This window comes from Bombus vancouverensis, chromosome 1 (genome assembly GCF_051014615.1).
Source record: "Bombus vancouverensis nearcticus chromosome 1, iyBomVanc1_principal, whole genome shotgun sequence".
Classification (NCBI taxonomy): Eukaryota; Metazoa; Arthropoda; class Insecta; order Hymenoptera; family Apidae; genus Bombus; species Bombus vancouverensis.
Window position 1 is genome coordinate 23,743,249 of NC_134911.1, and position 16,428 is coordinate 23,759,676.

Genomic DNA, 16,428 nt, shown 5'->3' on the forward strand with positions numbered 1-16,428 from the left:
AAATTAATGTGTGCAATTTGAGGTACTGTTATATTATACGAGTATACTGCAAGACATCATACTCTAAGAAACATAGTACTTCTAAAAACTCTAAATACTAAATACAAATTACTAAATACAATTGTACGTATATATAAATCTTTATAATTTCTGATGTTGTTTGAAACAAATTATATCTTTTAAGTTCAACATAATTGATGAAAAACAGGCAGAATTAATACACCAAAATTGTTAAAATATTTGATTTGAAACGCAATATAATTACTTAATAAAAGATAGAAATATTTGCAATCAATATAGGTTAATAGAGAGCATTAAAGCTTATTTATATGTATCTATTAACGATTTTTGTAGCGTGAAAGTTGTCTTTTCATCAATCCGTAGCATGAAAATCGATCGGTCATATGAAAGATTTATTTTGGATATTGCAGTCTGTCTAAAGGATACAGAAATGAGTTTTGTGGAAGGAAAAGTAGCACCGAAATATCCGTGTGCATGGATTTGAAACGCATTTCTTATTCCTTCTCTGATTTTGCAAGATGATGCGTGACATCCTTTATTTTTGAAATCAGTCTACCTACGAATTTGAAAAATGTTATAATCTTTTATCATAATACTGTTATCGTAAAGAAGCCGTTAAAAACTAAAAGAATTCATCCGAATTAATAAATTTGTAAAAGAACGCTCAATACGTTTGTGAAACCTTTCTTTACCTCATTCAGTAACAGAATCACGATAACAACGAAGTAGAATACACTTTTAGAATTTTTCTAAAAACAGCACGAAATTTTATTTTAAACATTGTGCTTTCGTATGCGTGAACGATTATCGAGCGAAATAAATAGCACGGCATGGACGTTCGTTTTAAGTTTGCGCTGCAGTAATCATAGCGTGCAAGTCATTTCATATTCTTTACGTAAGCCACCATCTGTAAGAGTAGTTGTATCTAATTGCCATTACACTTGGTGTTTATTTCATAAATAACAGGAATAACAAGAATCACGTCATCGATAATGTAATAAAATTGAAACAAATATATTTGATGATCGACAGTGGAAAAATTAGTATAATTTTCGAAAAAAATTCTTAATATATATCTACAAACAGTAGCGAATGATAATGCTATAATTTTCAGTGACTAAGAAGCATATGTATACTGTTACTCGATTTGCTACCGTGGAACCGACGATCGATTCCAGCAATAAGTCATCAATAAAACATATTCTCCGCTACACTTTACTACTGTCTATCGATCCTGCAGCTATATTACTTTCTTATTTGTGACGATAACTTTTCTCAAAGCAAGAATTTCTTTCTCTGGTGCCGTTGGAAAATCGTTTCTCTTTAATATATAATTTGCAAGAAGTGTCCACTGCTATATCTTCGCGTTGTAACGAACAGCGTCGGTTGGCTTATCTATAATTAAACCTCAATGCGATTTGTCTGAAAGAGAATCGTAGAAACAACATTGCACTTACATTTTCCGCCATGAAAATTCATTTTAAAAAGAAATAAAAACTTTTGTTGGAAAATTTCGTTTAATATTATCTTAATTAATATTATCTTATTAATATTATATCTTAATTAATATTATAATAATTAATATTATCTTAATTTGATCGTTATTTTTTTGCGATATCAATGTTGAAAAGTCAAACGATCCCTACCTAAATCGCTAAATCGTCCATATGCTCTCTACAAGGGAAGGTGGTTTCTCCAGATCTGGTTCGAAATAATCCGCGGCACGGGGCACCAATAGTATCCTCCACCTGCTAATCTCGAGGAAAGCTGCACGTTTCAAACGCCTTCCACCTGTTAGTCATGGGGAAAGCGTATGGTTACGAAGTTTTTCGAGTAGAACGGTGTAACACGCAGTGGTTCTCTCTTTCGTCCTTTCGGTTCCTTCGAGGACTCCGTACCATCTGCGTCCTATGGAAAATACAGATGTCTGCTATAAAAGGATAAATATAAGTAATAAAAAAGAAAAAGAAATATATATTTCAGTTCCAGAAAGTAGTCGCGTGACAATGTTTCGTGCGGTTGAATACCTTTGGGAATTTCTTTATCGAATAGCAAAACGAGATATAGTACAATATATACATTAGTTTTCTAATATTTAAAATTAAAACAGTGGCGTCATAATAGCTGCTAAAATGAATATTCTTCCGAGAATAAATATTTTACACTCCGTTATGGAGTTTTACACTACGTTATATTCGTATCACCGAATAGATTATTCAGGAAGGTAATATACATATGTAGAATAAAAGTGGCGCGTGCACGATGAAATTCATGTATAAGAAAGGAAATTTACGAGCAGTAGTAAGTATCAATTTACAAACGATCGATTAGCCTTAGCGTATATTGTTGAACGCGTTGGTTCGCGTCATGGTAAAACGCGCGCTCCGCCGTACAACTGCAATATACACAACTGTCCATAGCAACGTTGTTGTCAACATAATTTCTACAAAGTAGCATGTTTCCTGGAATCGAAAGAGGCGCGTAGCGAAGCTGGAGAATCACTCGTTTTTTACCCTTTATTAACGAACTCGGTCGTGCCTCCGTTTGATAGAGGCAGAGCTTGCAATTTCCTCGGTCGGAGTCACCTAGAGCATCGTCGGAGGAAAAGGTAAAACATGGGAGGGCGAGTCCCCTCCAGGCGCGTGCCTTGCCCCTTGACCCCCTCGTCGTACCTCGTGCGTGACCCCCACCCCTGTTTGCCACCCACTCACCTACCCCGACCCAGTGGCCCGCGGGCCACCCCACCGCGCCCCACCCCTGCGCCGACAGCGATTCGACCCCGCGCGCGCACCCGTCTCGAGCGTCGCGCTCGTTCGCAGTCCGTCAGTCTATCGGCAACCTGCGTACCAGTCGTGTCGCAGTGCTTACGTAACAATATATTATTATTATTCTTACTTGCCTGACCGGTGTGTTGTTCATTTATAAATTGCGGTCTACGTTTTTTCGTTCGTCCCTCGCCGAGTTACTCGTCTTTGCCGCTCGGTCTCTACTCTAATTGGTTCAATCGACACGCAATTGTATACATACAAAAGGGTCAATCGTCAACGTTAATACATATACATATCTTTTCTCGATCAACTACACAAAAACACGCGAAGAAATACATATAAAATACAAGCACACGTAAAACACGACGAACGCACGCGCCGCGCTCGCGATAAACGCGCTCTACGTCTCCCGCGAATCGCCGTTACCTGCCTGTCTCGTCTGCACACGTCGTCGTGCGAGTACATCCGGATCCGGATCGTCGCTGTTCAACATCGTCGTGCTGGTTCATCTCCGTGGTCGCGTGATCGATTGATACGCGATTATTAATCAATATCGTCTACGATTATATACGTGTTATAAAATACGCGAAGAAGAGATAGCAGGAGAGGAATCAGGATAGCACGTCGCTGCTGCATGGGTTACTACCTGCGGCCGGTAAATGAACAAGTGTCGTCGACGAACCACCACTATAGAGCACGTTCTCTGGGTTCGGCCCTCCTCCACGGGCACGGTGTATCGATTGCTCTAAAATAGACGCGTGGGAACACCTGCAGGCTACATACACATTCTACCTACAGCTCAGACTGTCTGGTTCTCGCTGTAGCCCTCTCTCTCTCTTACTTTCCCACTGCATCGGTCTTTCCTGACGCCCTTGCACAGCTCGTGACAGGTGCAACGAGAGTAACGGTAGCAGCAGCAGCAGCAGCAGCAGCAGCAGCAGCAGCAGCAGCACCGCGCTGTCGTAGGGCTGGAGGTGGTGGAGGTGGTGGCGGTGGTGGCGGAGGTGCAAGCGATCAAGAAGAAACGTAACAGGAAGCGGAAGAAGCGAAACGAAGGCGAAAAGAAAGAGAGAGAGAGAGGGTAGAAGGACAGAACGGAAGAAAGTACAAGAGACATAGATCGTACGTACGTGGATATACGTGCGCGCGCGCGCTCGCCAACGGAAAGGAAAGGAGGGAAAGGTGGAGAAGGAGGAAGGAGGCGATACGCCTGGGTTTCTCGCGAGAAAAGGGTTATTTCCAGTGATACGTCCTGGAGGCGCCTGTCGTCTTCGCCGGTACAACCATAACGCCGCCCGCTTTAAAACGCCCGAGACGGGATACGGTGGACTCATCGCCGCCACCCGCTCGAACCGCAGCCCCCGGAAACCCCGGACCATCCAGCAAACTCGCTTGCATCATGGACGCACCGCTCTCACAGAGTATGGACTCCGTCAACACGGTAGCCACCGGTGAAGACGAGGTACGTGCACTAACTACTACACCGTACATTGTATCGTTAACGACGCGCCTGTGCATTACGCACGATCCTCTCTCTCCCTCTCTCTCTCTCTCTTTCTCTCTCTTCCTCTCTCTCTCTCTCTCTCTCTCTCTCTCTCTACATATATATAAATATGTACATATATAAATATATGTATGCGCTATGTATGTATTATACGTGTATGTACACCAGAGCCGCCGATTGCTTCCTCGTTTTCACCCTTCTCCCTTTCTCTCGCCGTTCGTTGCGCCGTGCCGCGCCGCGCGAGGCCGCGCGCGTACACACATTTGCACAGGGCATCCGACATACCTACTTCCTTCCTTCCTTCCTTCCCATCAACTTACCTCAGTTACCCTCCGTCCCACTCCTACGCTGCCATATTGCTCGTTTCTCTTCCTTCCTCGTTTTCTTCCCTCTTCATCTATATATTACTCTACCTTGCTCGCTCTTTTCATTGCTTACCTTTTCTCGTGTACATCGTATTCTTCCCTCCTCGTTCCTCTTTCCAGGGCTTACACGTCACGAGAACGCGCAGGCGCGTTGCACGCGCGAACTTTGCGTGCTGTGCTGTGTCGTGGCTGCCGGTGCACATAGTACTTACACGTATATACATACACGCGGTTCAGTCCTGTGCAAGCATGTGTATAGAGAGCGTTAACGCTACGAGCGTGTATATGGGCAGAGAGAAGGCGGGAATTCGATCGTGCACCACAATACACAGTGTGTGCCGCAGGTGACTCGTTTCCATCGTCCGCTCGATCGGTCGGTTGGCTGGATAGGCTGGCTTAGCAGGCCGGCTTCCTTCCTCGCAGCCGAGCACCTGAGAGAGTGACGCGCCACGCCAGACCACGCTTGTTATTGATTTTTCCGCAACGCGAGACCCGCGGAGGGCTCGCTATACGCTCTCTGTCACATCATATGCCGCTGGATTACGCTTCGTCACACGACACACGCATTATCAGACGTTACATAGGTAGCAGGCGACCGCGCCAACTGTTTTATTATCGCAGTCCTACGAAAAACAAGTACATACGCTTTGTTCGTCATAGAAAACCTGAAGTCTCTTATATAGAATCCTGGATCGTGCTTGCTCGTGATATATATTGGACGGTCGTTCGAGTCGCCGGTTATTAGCTGCAGGCACCTGTCTCGCCAATTCTCGATTAACTTTCACGAAACTGTCGGTCTTGTATACCAACTTATGTGACGCTTACTAGTTGTGTAGCTGCTTTTTGATCGAACGTGCAGCTTCCAGTGCAACGCATCGATCGCTATCGATATTTGATCAACACGATGACGCGCGAAATTTGAATAACACATCGGGATAGAATTAATATATATGTCGGTAAATTTTTCATCGTACGCCAACGTAATCCTTTTCAAGGAATACCCACTACGTTCTATCGTATTTTAACTCGTATTACATCGTTCTAACGTCCCTTTTACGCGACTTCTTCACCTTCTAGGGACAAAATGGAGTCGCTGCCCGTAATAGAAGCGAATCAAAGACGATTTATTATTCACGCTATAGAACTTCCCTTACTAACGTCACTGAAAAACAGAGGGAACTTCTCGCGACGCGTTCGAACGCTTTACACACGATCGATTAAAATCGAAGGAAAACTGAAGCGTTTGAAACTCGTGCCTGCGAATCGGATCGTAAATTGTTAATACAGCAGGGGCGTTGCACAACCGTGTGAAATATCGCGATACTTATTTTCGAAGCGCAACATTCGCGGAATTATTTCTGGCAGTTTGTTTCCTCATGGTTAGTGGTGGGATCAAGTTTAACATGTACCTACGTACTTATAAATCCGAATCAATACTCAAGGCTCGTACCGTTCGAATATTACTCATAACATATAAATAGTTGATTCATCGTACTTCGCGAAGTATTCGACCTTCGCAAGCTGCTTGCGAACCTCGAAACGAGTACTTGCGAGTTTCAAAAATCTACTTACAAGCACTTTGATATAGGAACTAATCGATACTCCTCCGAGTACCGATCGAGTCCGGAAATTCAGAAATACGTATGTCCTGTTTATGCCTTTACAGGCTGCATGTGATCGATTATTATCAGCGTAGAATTACGATAGCAGATTTCAATGATAGTCGGAAAAAATACTTTTGAGAGAACGGAGAATTTTTGCTAAGACGTTCATATAATTTCGAACCTACTCGACGATTATATTCTACTTGACAGACCTTACTTCGTTTCTCAAAGTACTCACAGGGGGTTTGAATCTGTCGCGTTTAACCTTGCTCCTATATCATCCGAAATGAACATTATATATCAATAGATATTATTAATCTTCCAAAGGTCACGGTTGATCTGACAGATACGTGTAAAATTTGATTCTAAATATCTTTAAATTCGTAATTGTTCACTCTTCCATATACTGTAAATATACGTATATATCACGTTTCGTATTAATTTTAGCACGACGAAGGACTTTTCATACATATCTGTACGGTTCTTTTTTCGCAAAAATAAGTACTGCAGCATAGATTTTGAATTGTCGCATCTCTCAGAATTTTACGACCTCGGCAGGGATAAAATATACACAGTTTTCAAATATTTGCTCTTACTATTCGATGTAATTTCCGTATCTTGTGCGCGTTTCACGGTTTTTACGAATAAAATAGTTGAAAAAAAGAAGAAAATGTCGGAAGAGATACAACGGTGAAGAAGAAGAAGCGAGGAGGAAGAAGCAGGATTAGGTTTGATTCTACTGGAAAGCATCGCTTCGCTTTTACATACTTGCAACGTATTCGAGTCTGTGTATCGTTACTCGTGGTTCCAACGCGTTGTCCTTGATGAACCGAAGGATAGTTCGGCCGATGTGTATGTGTCGTTCGTTTCGGTCACGTTCGTCGCGATCGTTCGATCGTACGGATCGAGATTTTAGCGCGGAGAAAATCACGATTTTCTCGCACGACCGGCTTTGTCGGACGGTCTGTCACGTGGATCAGGAAGAGTGGATGTATCGAACGGGAACGACGACACGAGAGCAGGAAACTTGGCCATCGTTTTGCTCGGTTTCCTTTTACGATTCCTTTCCGTGCGTGCTCTTCCGCATTGCTCGCAAGCAGGAACATCAACGCTCGATTAGGAGGTTATCGACGGAGATCGACATTGCTATTGACGGATCGTTTACAATTTACGTTCCGAAGCGTGAACGTTGTTAACTAGCGAAAGACCGGACAGTGAACATACGATGTGTAAAAATTGCGCGGATCGTGCAAAGAGCTATGCGAAATGTAATTTTGGAAATTCGAAGTTAACGTAAATAGTAAGCTCTCGTAGAATCGAACTGATGGAAAGATCGATAGAATTGAGATTCGAATGGTTAATGAATAAAGCGTAAGATCAATGGGTTCGCGCAAACGCCAAACTACATTTACCTTTACCTCTGCTCGCGCGGAAACATTGACATTTTTTCTATTAAACGACAAAGGCCATCAGAGTCAAAAGTATTTTATTATTCTAAATCGTACGTACGATGTTATGGCTAGGGGTTCGATGCAAACGACGATACAAATGAATCACAAATCGTCAAAATGTCGATGACGATCCACGAATCGTGAACAATCCGGCAGAAAAATCTCTTTGTTTCGCATATCAGCTGCGTAACACGGTGAAATCCGAGTTCTTCGACTCTGGTTTCCGCCCTTCACCGCAACCAGCGAAATAAGCCACGTAATAAAAGTTATACACTGTGTAGCTCGGGTCGTAATTAAAATTTAGCCGGTGATCTTGAGATAAAAAGCATGCACAGGTTTTTTCAGAAGAGCGAAAGGGTAGAGTTGCGCGATTTTTCCCACTGTTCGCCACTGCATCGTTGCTGGCTCCTCTTCGCTGTTTGTCCCTTCTACATTCCCCGCTAGCCTATTCAAGGAAAGTACGACGGGGGGAAAATTTAATTCTCGCCACGTCACGGATAAAAACGTATTTGTCGCGTGATGGGTCCATGCGTGAATGTAACGAGGAAACGCTTTTACATTTCCCACGACTATTTCGCCGACGAAATTCGCGAAATGGCCTCACGTTTCCCCCCACTGTTTCGCCCATCAGTTTGCTACGAGACTGAAATAATATTCCACGCTTGCTGTCGAATTAATTTGGTCGAGCGCAGACGAACGAAATTCTAAGGAGGAAAAGACGGATAGATTGTGCTTTATCGGAATAAGAACGATCGAAGTTGTCGCGGATGAGGCTGTACGCGCGTTAGCGACAAAACTGTCGCTTTAGCATTTACGTATACTGTAAATTACAAGAAGAATCACGAGAGCCTTTTATTATCGCAAGGCGTCGTTACACGAAGAAGGAATTGAATTTTTGATTGCTGCGAGTTAAGTAGCTAGGAAACGTCGTTCTGCGTCGTCAAATGCTCTTTTCCTAAGCGACAAAACTGTCGTTAGCGCGCGACTGGTTCTTTGGTTGCCGACGAACAGACTGCGGGCTTTTACGCGTTTGTGCCAAGTTCAAAGGAACGTATAGAAAACGTACAATAGAATACATGGGATAGGTAAAGTATAATTTTTAATAGACGAACCTCACCTTACCTCGCCTCTCTGATAGTTTTACCTCTCCTCGTTGAGTTTCTCTTCGTCATAGATATAGAAGGATCAAATTTTATGTACTTTGCAACTTGCTATTAGCTTTTTTCTCATAGTCTTGTGTATGTCATTATAGGGAACTTATGGTCTTAATTCAATTAGGCGAGGCTTGCTTGATCGTAATGGGATAAAAGTGTTGGACTTGTTTGCTTATGACGTTACGACTCCTATTCTTGTTGATACTATTCTTGAAACGTCCATACCGTAGATCATCGAATTTCAGTGATCATCGAGGAAAAGTAGCGTAGCACGAGTCGTTCGTTTGTAATTAATTGTTTCTCCTATTTCCCATCTCCGTTAGGATGTCAATAGTATCTACTCTAGGAACGTCGATGAAATCGTTTAATCGTTAAAATGACGGGAATATATCGCGATAGAAGCTCCGACCGTATCGAAGAAGAAAGGGAACGTGCAGCTTAAATCCTTAACGTTTCATGTCCCAGTCAAACCCAGTCTATTCGTCTGTCAAGAACGAAACAACGTATTAGTTTTATTAACTATTCGCCGGGCGTTTACACGATCGAACCAAAACTGTAATACACAGTCTTTAAATTAATCGCAAGAACGTATTTGACGCTTGGAATTACGCAGTGGAATGATAGCCCAAACACGTTTATCCGGCGTTGTATACTCGATCGGGCTGCTGGATTTCGGGAAGCGAGATAAACGACGATCGATGAGCATCGATGAGCATCGATGAGCATCGAATTCGCATATGATAACTGGAAGGTGTGAAACGACGATCTCTAGATATCATTCCGACGGTTTAACCTTATCGCGTTCTTTCCATCATTCTCGACCAACTGTACGATTTCTTGCGTTAAAAGATATCTCGAGTTTATAGAAAATATCGGAAGAATCGCCATTGTTACGCGTGATTTCACGTTTCAATTTCACGTTAGATATCTCCTGAAATCGTTAAGAGTCCTCGTTGGTCGATAAAATCAGAGCGAGACTGAGATATAGAAATTCGCAGTATCGTTTAACGAACTCGCGGTTGGACGCGCAGTCAATTTGGAAAATAAGATCCACGCGGTGGAACTTTGCTTCGCGGTCAATTAGCTTCGAATGGGCTCGTTGGAATTTTTAACGTTGCCCGGAAATCGGTGCCGCGTCTGAGAAACACGTGGAGCCGATTTCCGCCACGGGGGAAAAGAGAAACCTGCCGCAAGAAGTTGGAGAGTCGTACGAGAATTATTTTAATACCAGACGTTTCTCCCTCTCTCTCTCTCTCCTCCCTTTCTCTCTTTGGAAAATGTCTGCAAGCAAGAAACGATTCTCCATCGAATATCGTGCATTTAAAATTGCTACAGTAATTTTCAAGTATTAACGTTGCATACATGGAAGCAGAGTTAAGGGAAGAATAGTTTAAACATCGTTATATGAATATTTCAACGCTTTTTTAAATACCAGTTTTTAGTACCAAAAGTTGCGTTTCGAAAAGAATAAGTATTATACATATTTACCAAGGTTTTTATCTGCGTAGTTGCCTTCTTTATTTTTCTATTTTTTATCAGTACACACGTACAAGAATTTGCATATTATCAAGGTGACGTCAGTGGAGTACGAAGAAGATCGAAAGTGGAAGTTAAACAGAGAAGAAGTTCGTTTAACAGCGGTTCACAAGTTTTAGGAGTCGAAATAGGATTAGAAATAAAAATGTATCTTACCAGAAGAGACGATGCGTACCTAGATTTTTTTTTTATATATACATTTTACAATCTTTGCTGCCTATCCTACGCAAAGAACAGATTTACTTTTCCGAGAAACTTCTTTCCTAAGCATACGGATGATCTTCTTAGATTATATTTTATTTTTATTCTTTAATTGCTAAAATAGAAGTACAACGTTTCCCTTAGCTATATTATTCGGATGAAAATAGTAGGTAGGTTGGTAGGAAAAGCAAGCTACGTTGTTTTCTAATCAGAATTTCGTTGTTTCGAAATACAGAAAATTTCCATGTTACGATTGCGTAACGTAAAATCGCTAGAATCGCGGACCGTGGCCGATTGTATAACGATCAAAAACGCTTTCCAGGTTTTTCACGCTCTGATTCGCATTTTTATGATGTCTGGACGCGTTAGGGATCTACCCTTTGGAAAACGTGGCGAGTGCAACCAAAGAATTAATTTTCTACTCTGTCGAGGACGAAATAAAACGGGGATTAATTTTGCAACACTTCTTGCCTTCTCGGTTAACATGGACACGCTCGATAATCAATTCGCTCGAGGTGGTTGTTGCGCGTTTTAGCTTTAGTCGAATGCGTGGAAATATCTTTCTTATTCGAACGAAGGAAACGAACCGAGTATCGAGAAATTAACGGATAAAGGTATTCGTACAAGAATCTAGATTATGATTATTGATTTTTGCGTCTGGAAAACGCTAGAAAATGTAGGAAACGTAATCTCGTTTCGCATCACCTTTCAAAATATTCTTTCACCAGTTTTATACAAATAAAAACTTTTTCGATTAGAAAGTTTAGGCGTACAATTTTTCCACGATGTATGTTGAAATTGTCGCGTTATATCGATCGATGTTTGATTAGTTCATAATGTCTATATACGCTAATTTATTTTCACGTTCGTTAAGCTGCGTCCTCGTTCAGCTACCGTCGGCATATATTTTACGTAATTAAATTTCGAACAGCACTCGCATTAATATCAAGTAAATCTGCTACACAAAACCAACCGACCGTAAATAACAAAATTAGCGATACGTTCAATTTAATTTTCAGTTCTATGCTTCGTGTAAAATTTAGCGTTCCACTGTATATACGTACACGCGTGTAGTATAAACTTTCATACGTCTACGTTATAATCGATCAAATGGGCATCACGTTCGAAAACAACGGGCACCAATCATTTTCCGTTCACCCTATCCGTTGTAGGGTTAGTACGTATTTCTCTCTTGCATGTTCGTTCCTTCAATTATACGAAACTTTCGAAAGCACCGACTGTTTCGCTGTAGAGGCAAACTTGATCGTTTCCCGACATAAACTTCGTTTCAACTCTATCCACGAAACCAAGGAATTTCATTAAATCGCACGGGATCGCGGCGCAATTTTTTCCACCTTCGTGTTCCATTCGCGAAAGCTACATCCACCGGCGATTGGATTGATTCTTTGGAATTAGATTCCGGCTAGTGGAACTCCGAAAATGTAGATTATCGTTGGTCCGTTTGAAATTAGTTCAACAATTTTTGCAGAAAATGAAAAATTAGTTTTCGCCAGATAAAGTGGTTTCGCTCGATATTTCTTATCAATTCTCGGTCGTATATTCCGTTGCGATAGACGCATCGATGCAAATGTTGCTCTACCTATTAACATGGAAGAATTTAACGTAGGGACTTTTGACAAGAAATTAACGTTCGTGGCAACCGCGCGATACTCGCGATCGTGCGTCTCTTTGACAAATCCCACTTTGACAAATCATTGAAAAATTCCACGTATCACGTTTTATGGAAATTACGCGGGATAAGCATCGATCGAGCGCTTCGACAGCCTATGAATTTGGGAAATTTCAAAAAGTCAAGCTAACCGCCTTGGTCTGTAAACGGCTCGTTTACCAAAATCCACCGCTTTGCCACAATTTTGCCATGCAGAGTGCGATCGAAGGTACACGCAACACGACCAACGTCGGATTTATTCGTGCGTGCGAATGCGCTCGAATTTCGGTTAATTTGCACGCATTAACGTTTACCTTCGAAACATTGAAACGTCGGTCGCAAGTTGTTGCGCCCGAGGTAGATACACGTGTAAATTAGCGCAACGCGACTAGTTCTGGACAGCGACGAAAGGGAAGAGAGAGAAAGAGAGAGAAAGAGAGAGAGAGAGAGAGACGGAGACATACGTGTACGAAATGCGGCAGAACAGGATGTGGAACGGGTTAAAAAAGAGGGAGAAAGAGGGAGGATACGTGGAATCAGTGAGCGGTTCTCTTTATGCACGCACCTGCACACATCAATGAAAGTTAACGCATAACGTGATACCGCGTTCAACCTACAGCTAAGAGGATAATGCCGTTATACCTCGTGTCCGATAGCTATTTGCCCAGTGAATTTGAAATATCTTTGTCGATTTTTTCACGGGCCGATGCAACTTTCACAGAGTCTCGCACTCACCGTAGAAACGGCACTTGCGCATAAATCCCAATGATTACGTTGCTTTCTTCGTGCGTTTTCCAGCGGATTTTTGTTAGACGCACAAATCGGATTCTGAAAAGGACGACGAACCAAGTTTGAACGAGGATCGATAGATTCTATCGGAGTAATCGGTTTGTCCGCGTGTAACTTGGATCAGTTCAGAGGTAATCCTTTCCTTCGTATTGGATAAACAGGTTAATTTTTGCCAGACGAGTTTTCTTTACCTCTTTCTCTTTGCGCTTGTATATATTATAAGTTGGGTCGTGCCATCTGAATTCGATATCCAGTCTCCCATGAATCTATAATTCGTTCGACTGCGTCAAAATCAGAATATTCCGTTTGATCGTGGATGAAAAGGTTGATTTTCGGAAGAAATGTTTCCTGTAACCTCTTCCCCCTTTGTTCCTCTACAGGCCTATGATTTGTATTATTTAATTCAAATTTGCTATACTAGTTCCTAGATTAACAATTTGTTCCAACGCGTCACGACATTTTACTTAGTTTAAGAAGTTAACTCGAACAATTGTCTTCCCAAAGATAAACTTTTTCTATTTCTTTCGTCTTTCACTATTCGTACATATATGTGCGTTCTTTTACCTTGTCCAACGAGCAGACCAGGATGCAGTCTCCAAGTACGGGATAAAGTTGCACTCTCGGGGAAAATTCGGTTTCGAGGAAGCGGCGAGCGTAGAAGAAGATCGAGTACTTGTTTCGCGTTTGAGCGTATGCGTTTGATCGTCTCGTGGATCGTTCGGGTAGGTCAGACGGATGGGAAATTGCAGAAGGGTGGAAGGTTGTCTGGTTTGATTCGATTTGGCAGGATTTATGGGAGGAATTTTATTTTCCTAGAATTAGCTCGATTTTTCGACCGCCAACACTAGTTGACTAGAAAAGAAGAACGTTGTTAATACGCGGCCAGTTTAAATAACTCTATTATCGTACGATATTCGGAGTATTACTGTCTAACGTTACTACAACTCTTATGACGCTCGAGTATTTTACAGAGGGAAGTTAAGCGCTCTTCGAAAATTCTTTTAAAATTGGACTTTCTATTCGCAATATAGCTTCGAGGAGAAAATGTCGATTACGCGAGATTAAAGTTTCCGTTATTAAATTAACCGACGATTAAGTAGGTACGAGATTAAGTTCACAGCTGGATTTAGTAATTCCAAGCTTTGTACCGCTTTAAAGAGCAAGTCGCAAACATCTTTAGACGTCTATAAATCTCACCAATATGGATTTTTGTTCTTTCCCTTGATAATCGCTTCAGATACATATTGTTTCTTGACTCTTTGACGTACATCTATATGTCACGCTTTAAGGCTATTACTCTGTGTCAAAGACGTAACGTTCCAAAAAATACTTGCTTTTATTTCATTAATTTTTCAGCGAAGAAGATACTGCTAATAATAAATCAGGTATCGAGAACATACGGGACAACGTTCGATTTTGTAAATCGCTTAAAATTATTTCAGAAAGAGATTTATGAAGTTGATCGTAACATTGACGGGATACGCTTTTCCAATTTTCCTCGAGTAGGATAGGTCATTGTTCTATTCCTCTGTAATTCCATTTCCAACAGATCGACGCTCATGAAATTGACAAATTTCTGTCTTTCCAATCTTACCTTTGTAATATTCTGGCTTTCCAATTCTCCTTAAGTAGAATAGGTCATTGATACCAGAACCATTCCGCTCTCCTCTGTAATCCTACGTCCAAAATATCCCAGTAATCTAAAATCTCCATTAAATCATCCACCAAAGAACCAAAACGTGATCCAACTCGAAGTTGCGAGATCATCGTTCACTCGCAAGCTTGTTCCTCTTCACGGAAAAACCAGAGGTGCTGTACTATACGATGAATTACATTTGTAATGGTAGGAGGCGAGCGTACGTTCGAATGTCCGCTATAAAATAGCTACGTAACGTGTTCCTGGAAACGAAACTTTGGGAGAATTTCGTTTACAGGAAGACGGTTTGTTCGCGGAATACCGCGACTCGCGAGACATGGAAAAGAAAAGGAACGGATAAAGGAGCGAGAGACAGAAGGGTAGAGTTGTTTTTCGGCGTGATCCAAGCGATAAGGCAAGGGGATTGCGAGCAAAGTTATGTGGACGATAAAATTCGCCCGGGTGTCTTAGTTGGATCGTACCGGAGAATTTTTCCAACCGACAACACGCAAGCGGTTTACGCAAGAAGGTCCCACTAGCTCTCGTGTAATCGTCGTTATTACGTAAGGCTCTTTTATTGTAACTTCGCGTTGCAAAGCAGATGCGCGTTGCAAGCTTTCGCACGCGTGCAACGCGTCTTCGGAATAGGCAAACCCGCTGCCTTTACGTTCATCGAGATTACAGCATGGACTTTTCTTTTTTTTCTTTTCTTAAGACTGAATTGCACAGTAACTGCGTATTTCTATTTTATTCGTCGGCATATTGCTCGGCAGATTTCACGAGATGATCTGAGACGTTTTATTTGTGTCTGAGATGCAATGGTGGATAGCCAATTCGTTCGCTATCTCGAACACAATGGTATGACAATCTGAGATGCGTTCCGAATGTGGAAGAAATTAAACGAATCACGGTACCTCGTTTCCTCGAGAGTCGCTTGTTTAAAGGAACGACGGCCGGTGGGTAGAATGTTTGGAAAGGTTGTAATAGGATAGTAGACACTCTTTGTGGAACTCGAGACCGTTTAAAATACGATTATCGTATTATGTAAAGATATTGGAATTTTCATCTTTCGTAGAACCACCTTTTTAAGAATATATCTCATGTACGTTGTAATCACTCGTTTCAAATTAATCGTATAATAATATTTTTCGTTTCGCTCGCGAGTTATCGCAGTCATTTCGGTTGAAAAGTTTAAACACATTTGCCACTTACTCCAACATGGAATATCACACGGTTAGGATCGCTTCTAAACGCCAAGAGGTGCAAGAGAAATTCTTCGTTATCGATAATCCGCTTTCCACGCGATTCCAATTCATTAAAATGTATCGCTACGATGGTGGGGCTCAGTTGGCTCGCAAACGCAAACACACGTGGTCTATTTCGGTAATTGTCAATATTTAAAAGGTCAGATCTCTGCGGTTCGTTGCGCAATATCGGAAATAATAAGCCACGCCTGGAACTCGTGTTCCTGCTCCCCATGGACAGACGAAGAGGATCCTGTGGTCCAGCGTCGAGCTTCTTGAATGACGAAACTCGATTAAACTTGCCGGCCACGAAATAACATTCCCCGAAATGGAATTTATGGCAAAGACGAAAAACAGATAGGTGGAACCAGAGAGACCGAGGGTGTCTCCGAGTCTGAAGTATTACGATCGAAAACGATGCGGATCGTCGGCCGAAGCAATCGAAGTCTGCCAATCACGGTTTCAATTTGGACTGCACATTTTTTT

At 41.9% G+C, this 16,428-nt stretch overlaps 1 protein-coding gene and 1 long non-coding RNA gene across 5 annotated transcripts in view; one reads left to right on the forward strand and one right to left on the reverse strand.

Annotated features, from left to right (window-relative positions):
- Positions 1–16: 16 nt before the first annotated feature.
- On the reverse strand, positions 17–2,682 carry LOC143303437 (uncharacterized). Of its 2 annotated transcripts, none has more exons than XR_013059712.1 (3): positions 2,535–2,682; positions 1,668–1,929; positions 17–1,443 (listed from the first exon to the last, which is right to left on the reverse strand). It is a non-coding gene; the product is annotated as an uncharacterized LOC143303437 (long non-coding RNA). The 2 variants fall into 2 exon arrangements; XR_013059711.1 differs by having other exon boundaries at positions 17–577; positions 714–1,443; positions 1,668–2,682.
- A 173-nt stretch (positions 2,683–2,855) lies between these two features.
- The window catches only part of LOC117159472 (protein couch potato), a 183,701-nt gene continuing 170,128 nt past the window's right edge, over positions 2,856–16,428 (forward strand). For all 3 annotated transcript variants that reach the window (XM_033339334.2, XM_033339339.2, XM_033339336.2), the window contains exon 1: positions 2,856–4,251. In XM_033339334.2, the coding sequence (XP_033195225.1) occupies positions 4,189–4,251 (63 nt within the window). In that variant the 5' untranslated portion in view covers positions 2,856–4,188. The remainder of the gene's footprint in view (positions 4,252–16,428) is intronic.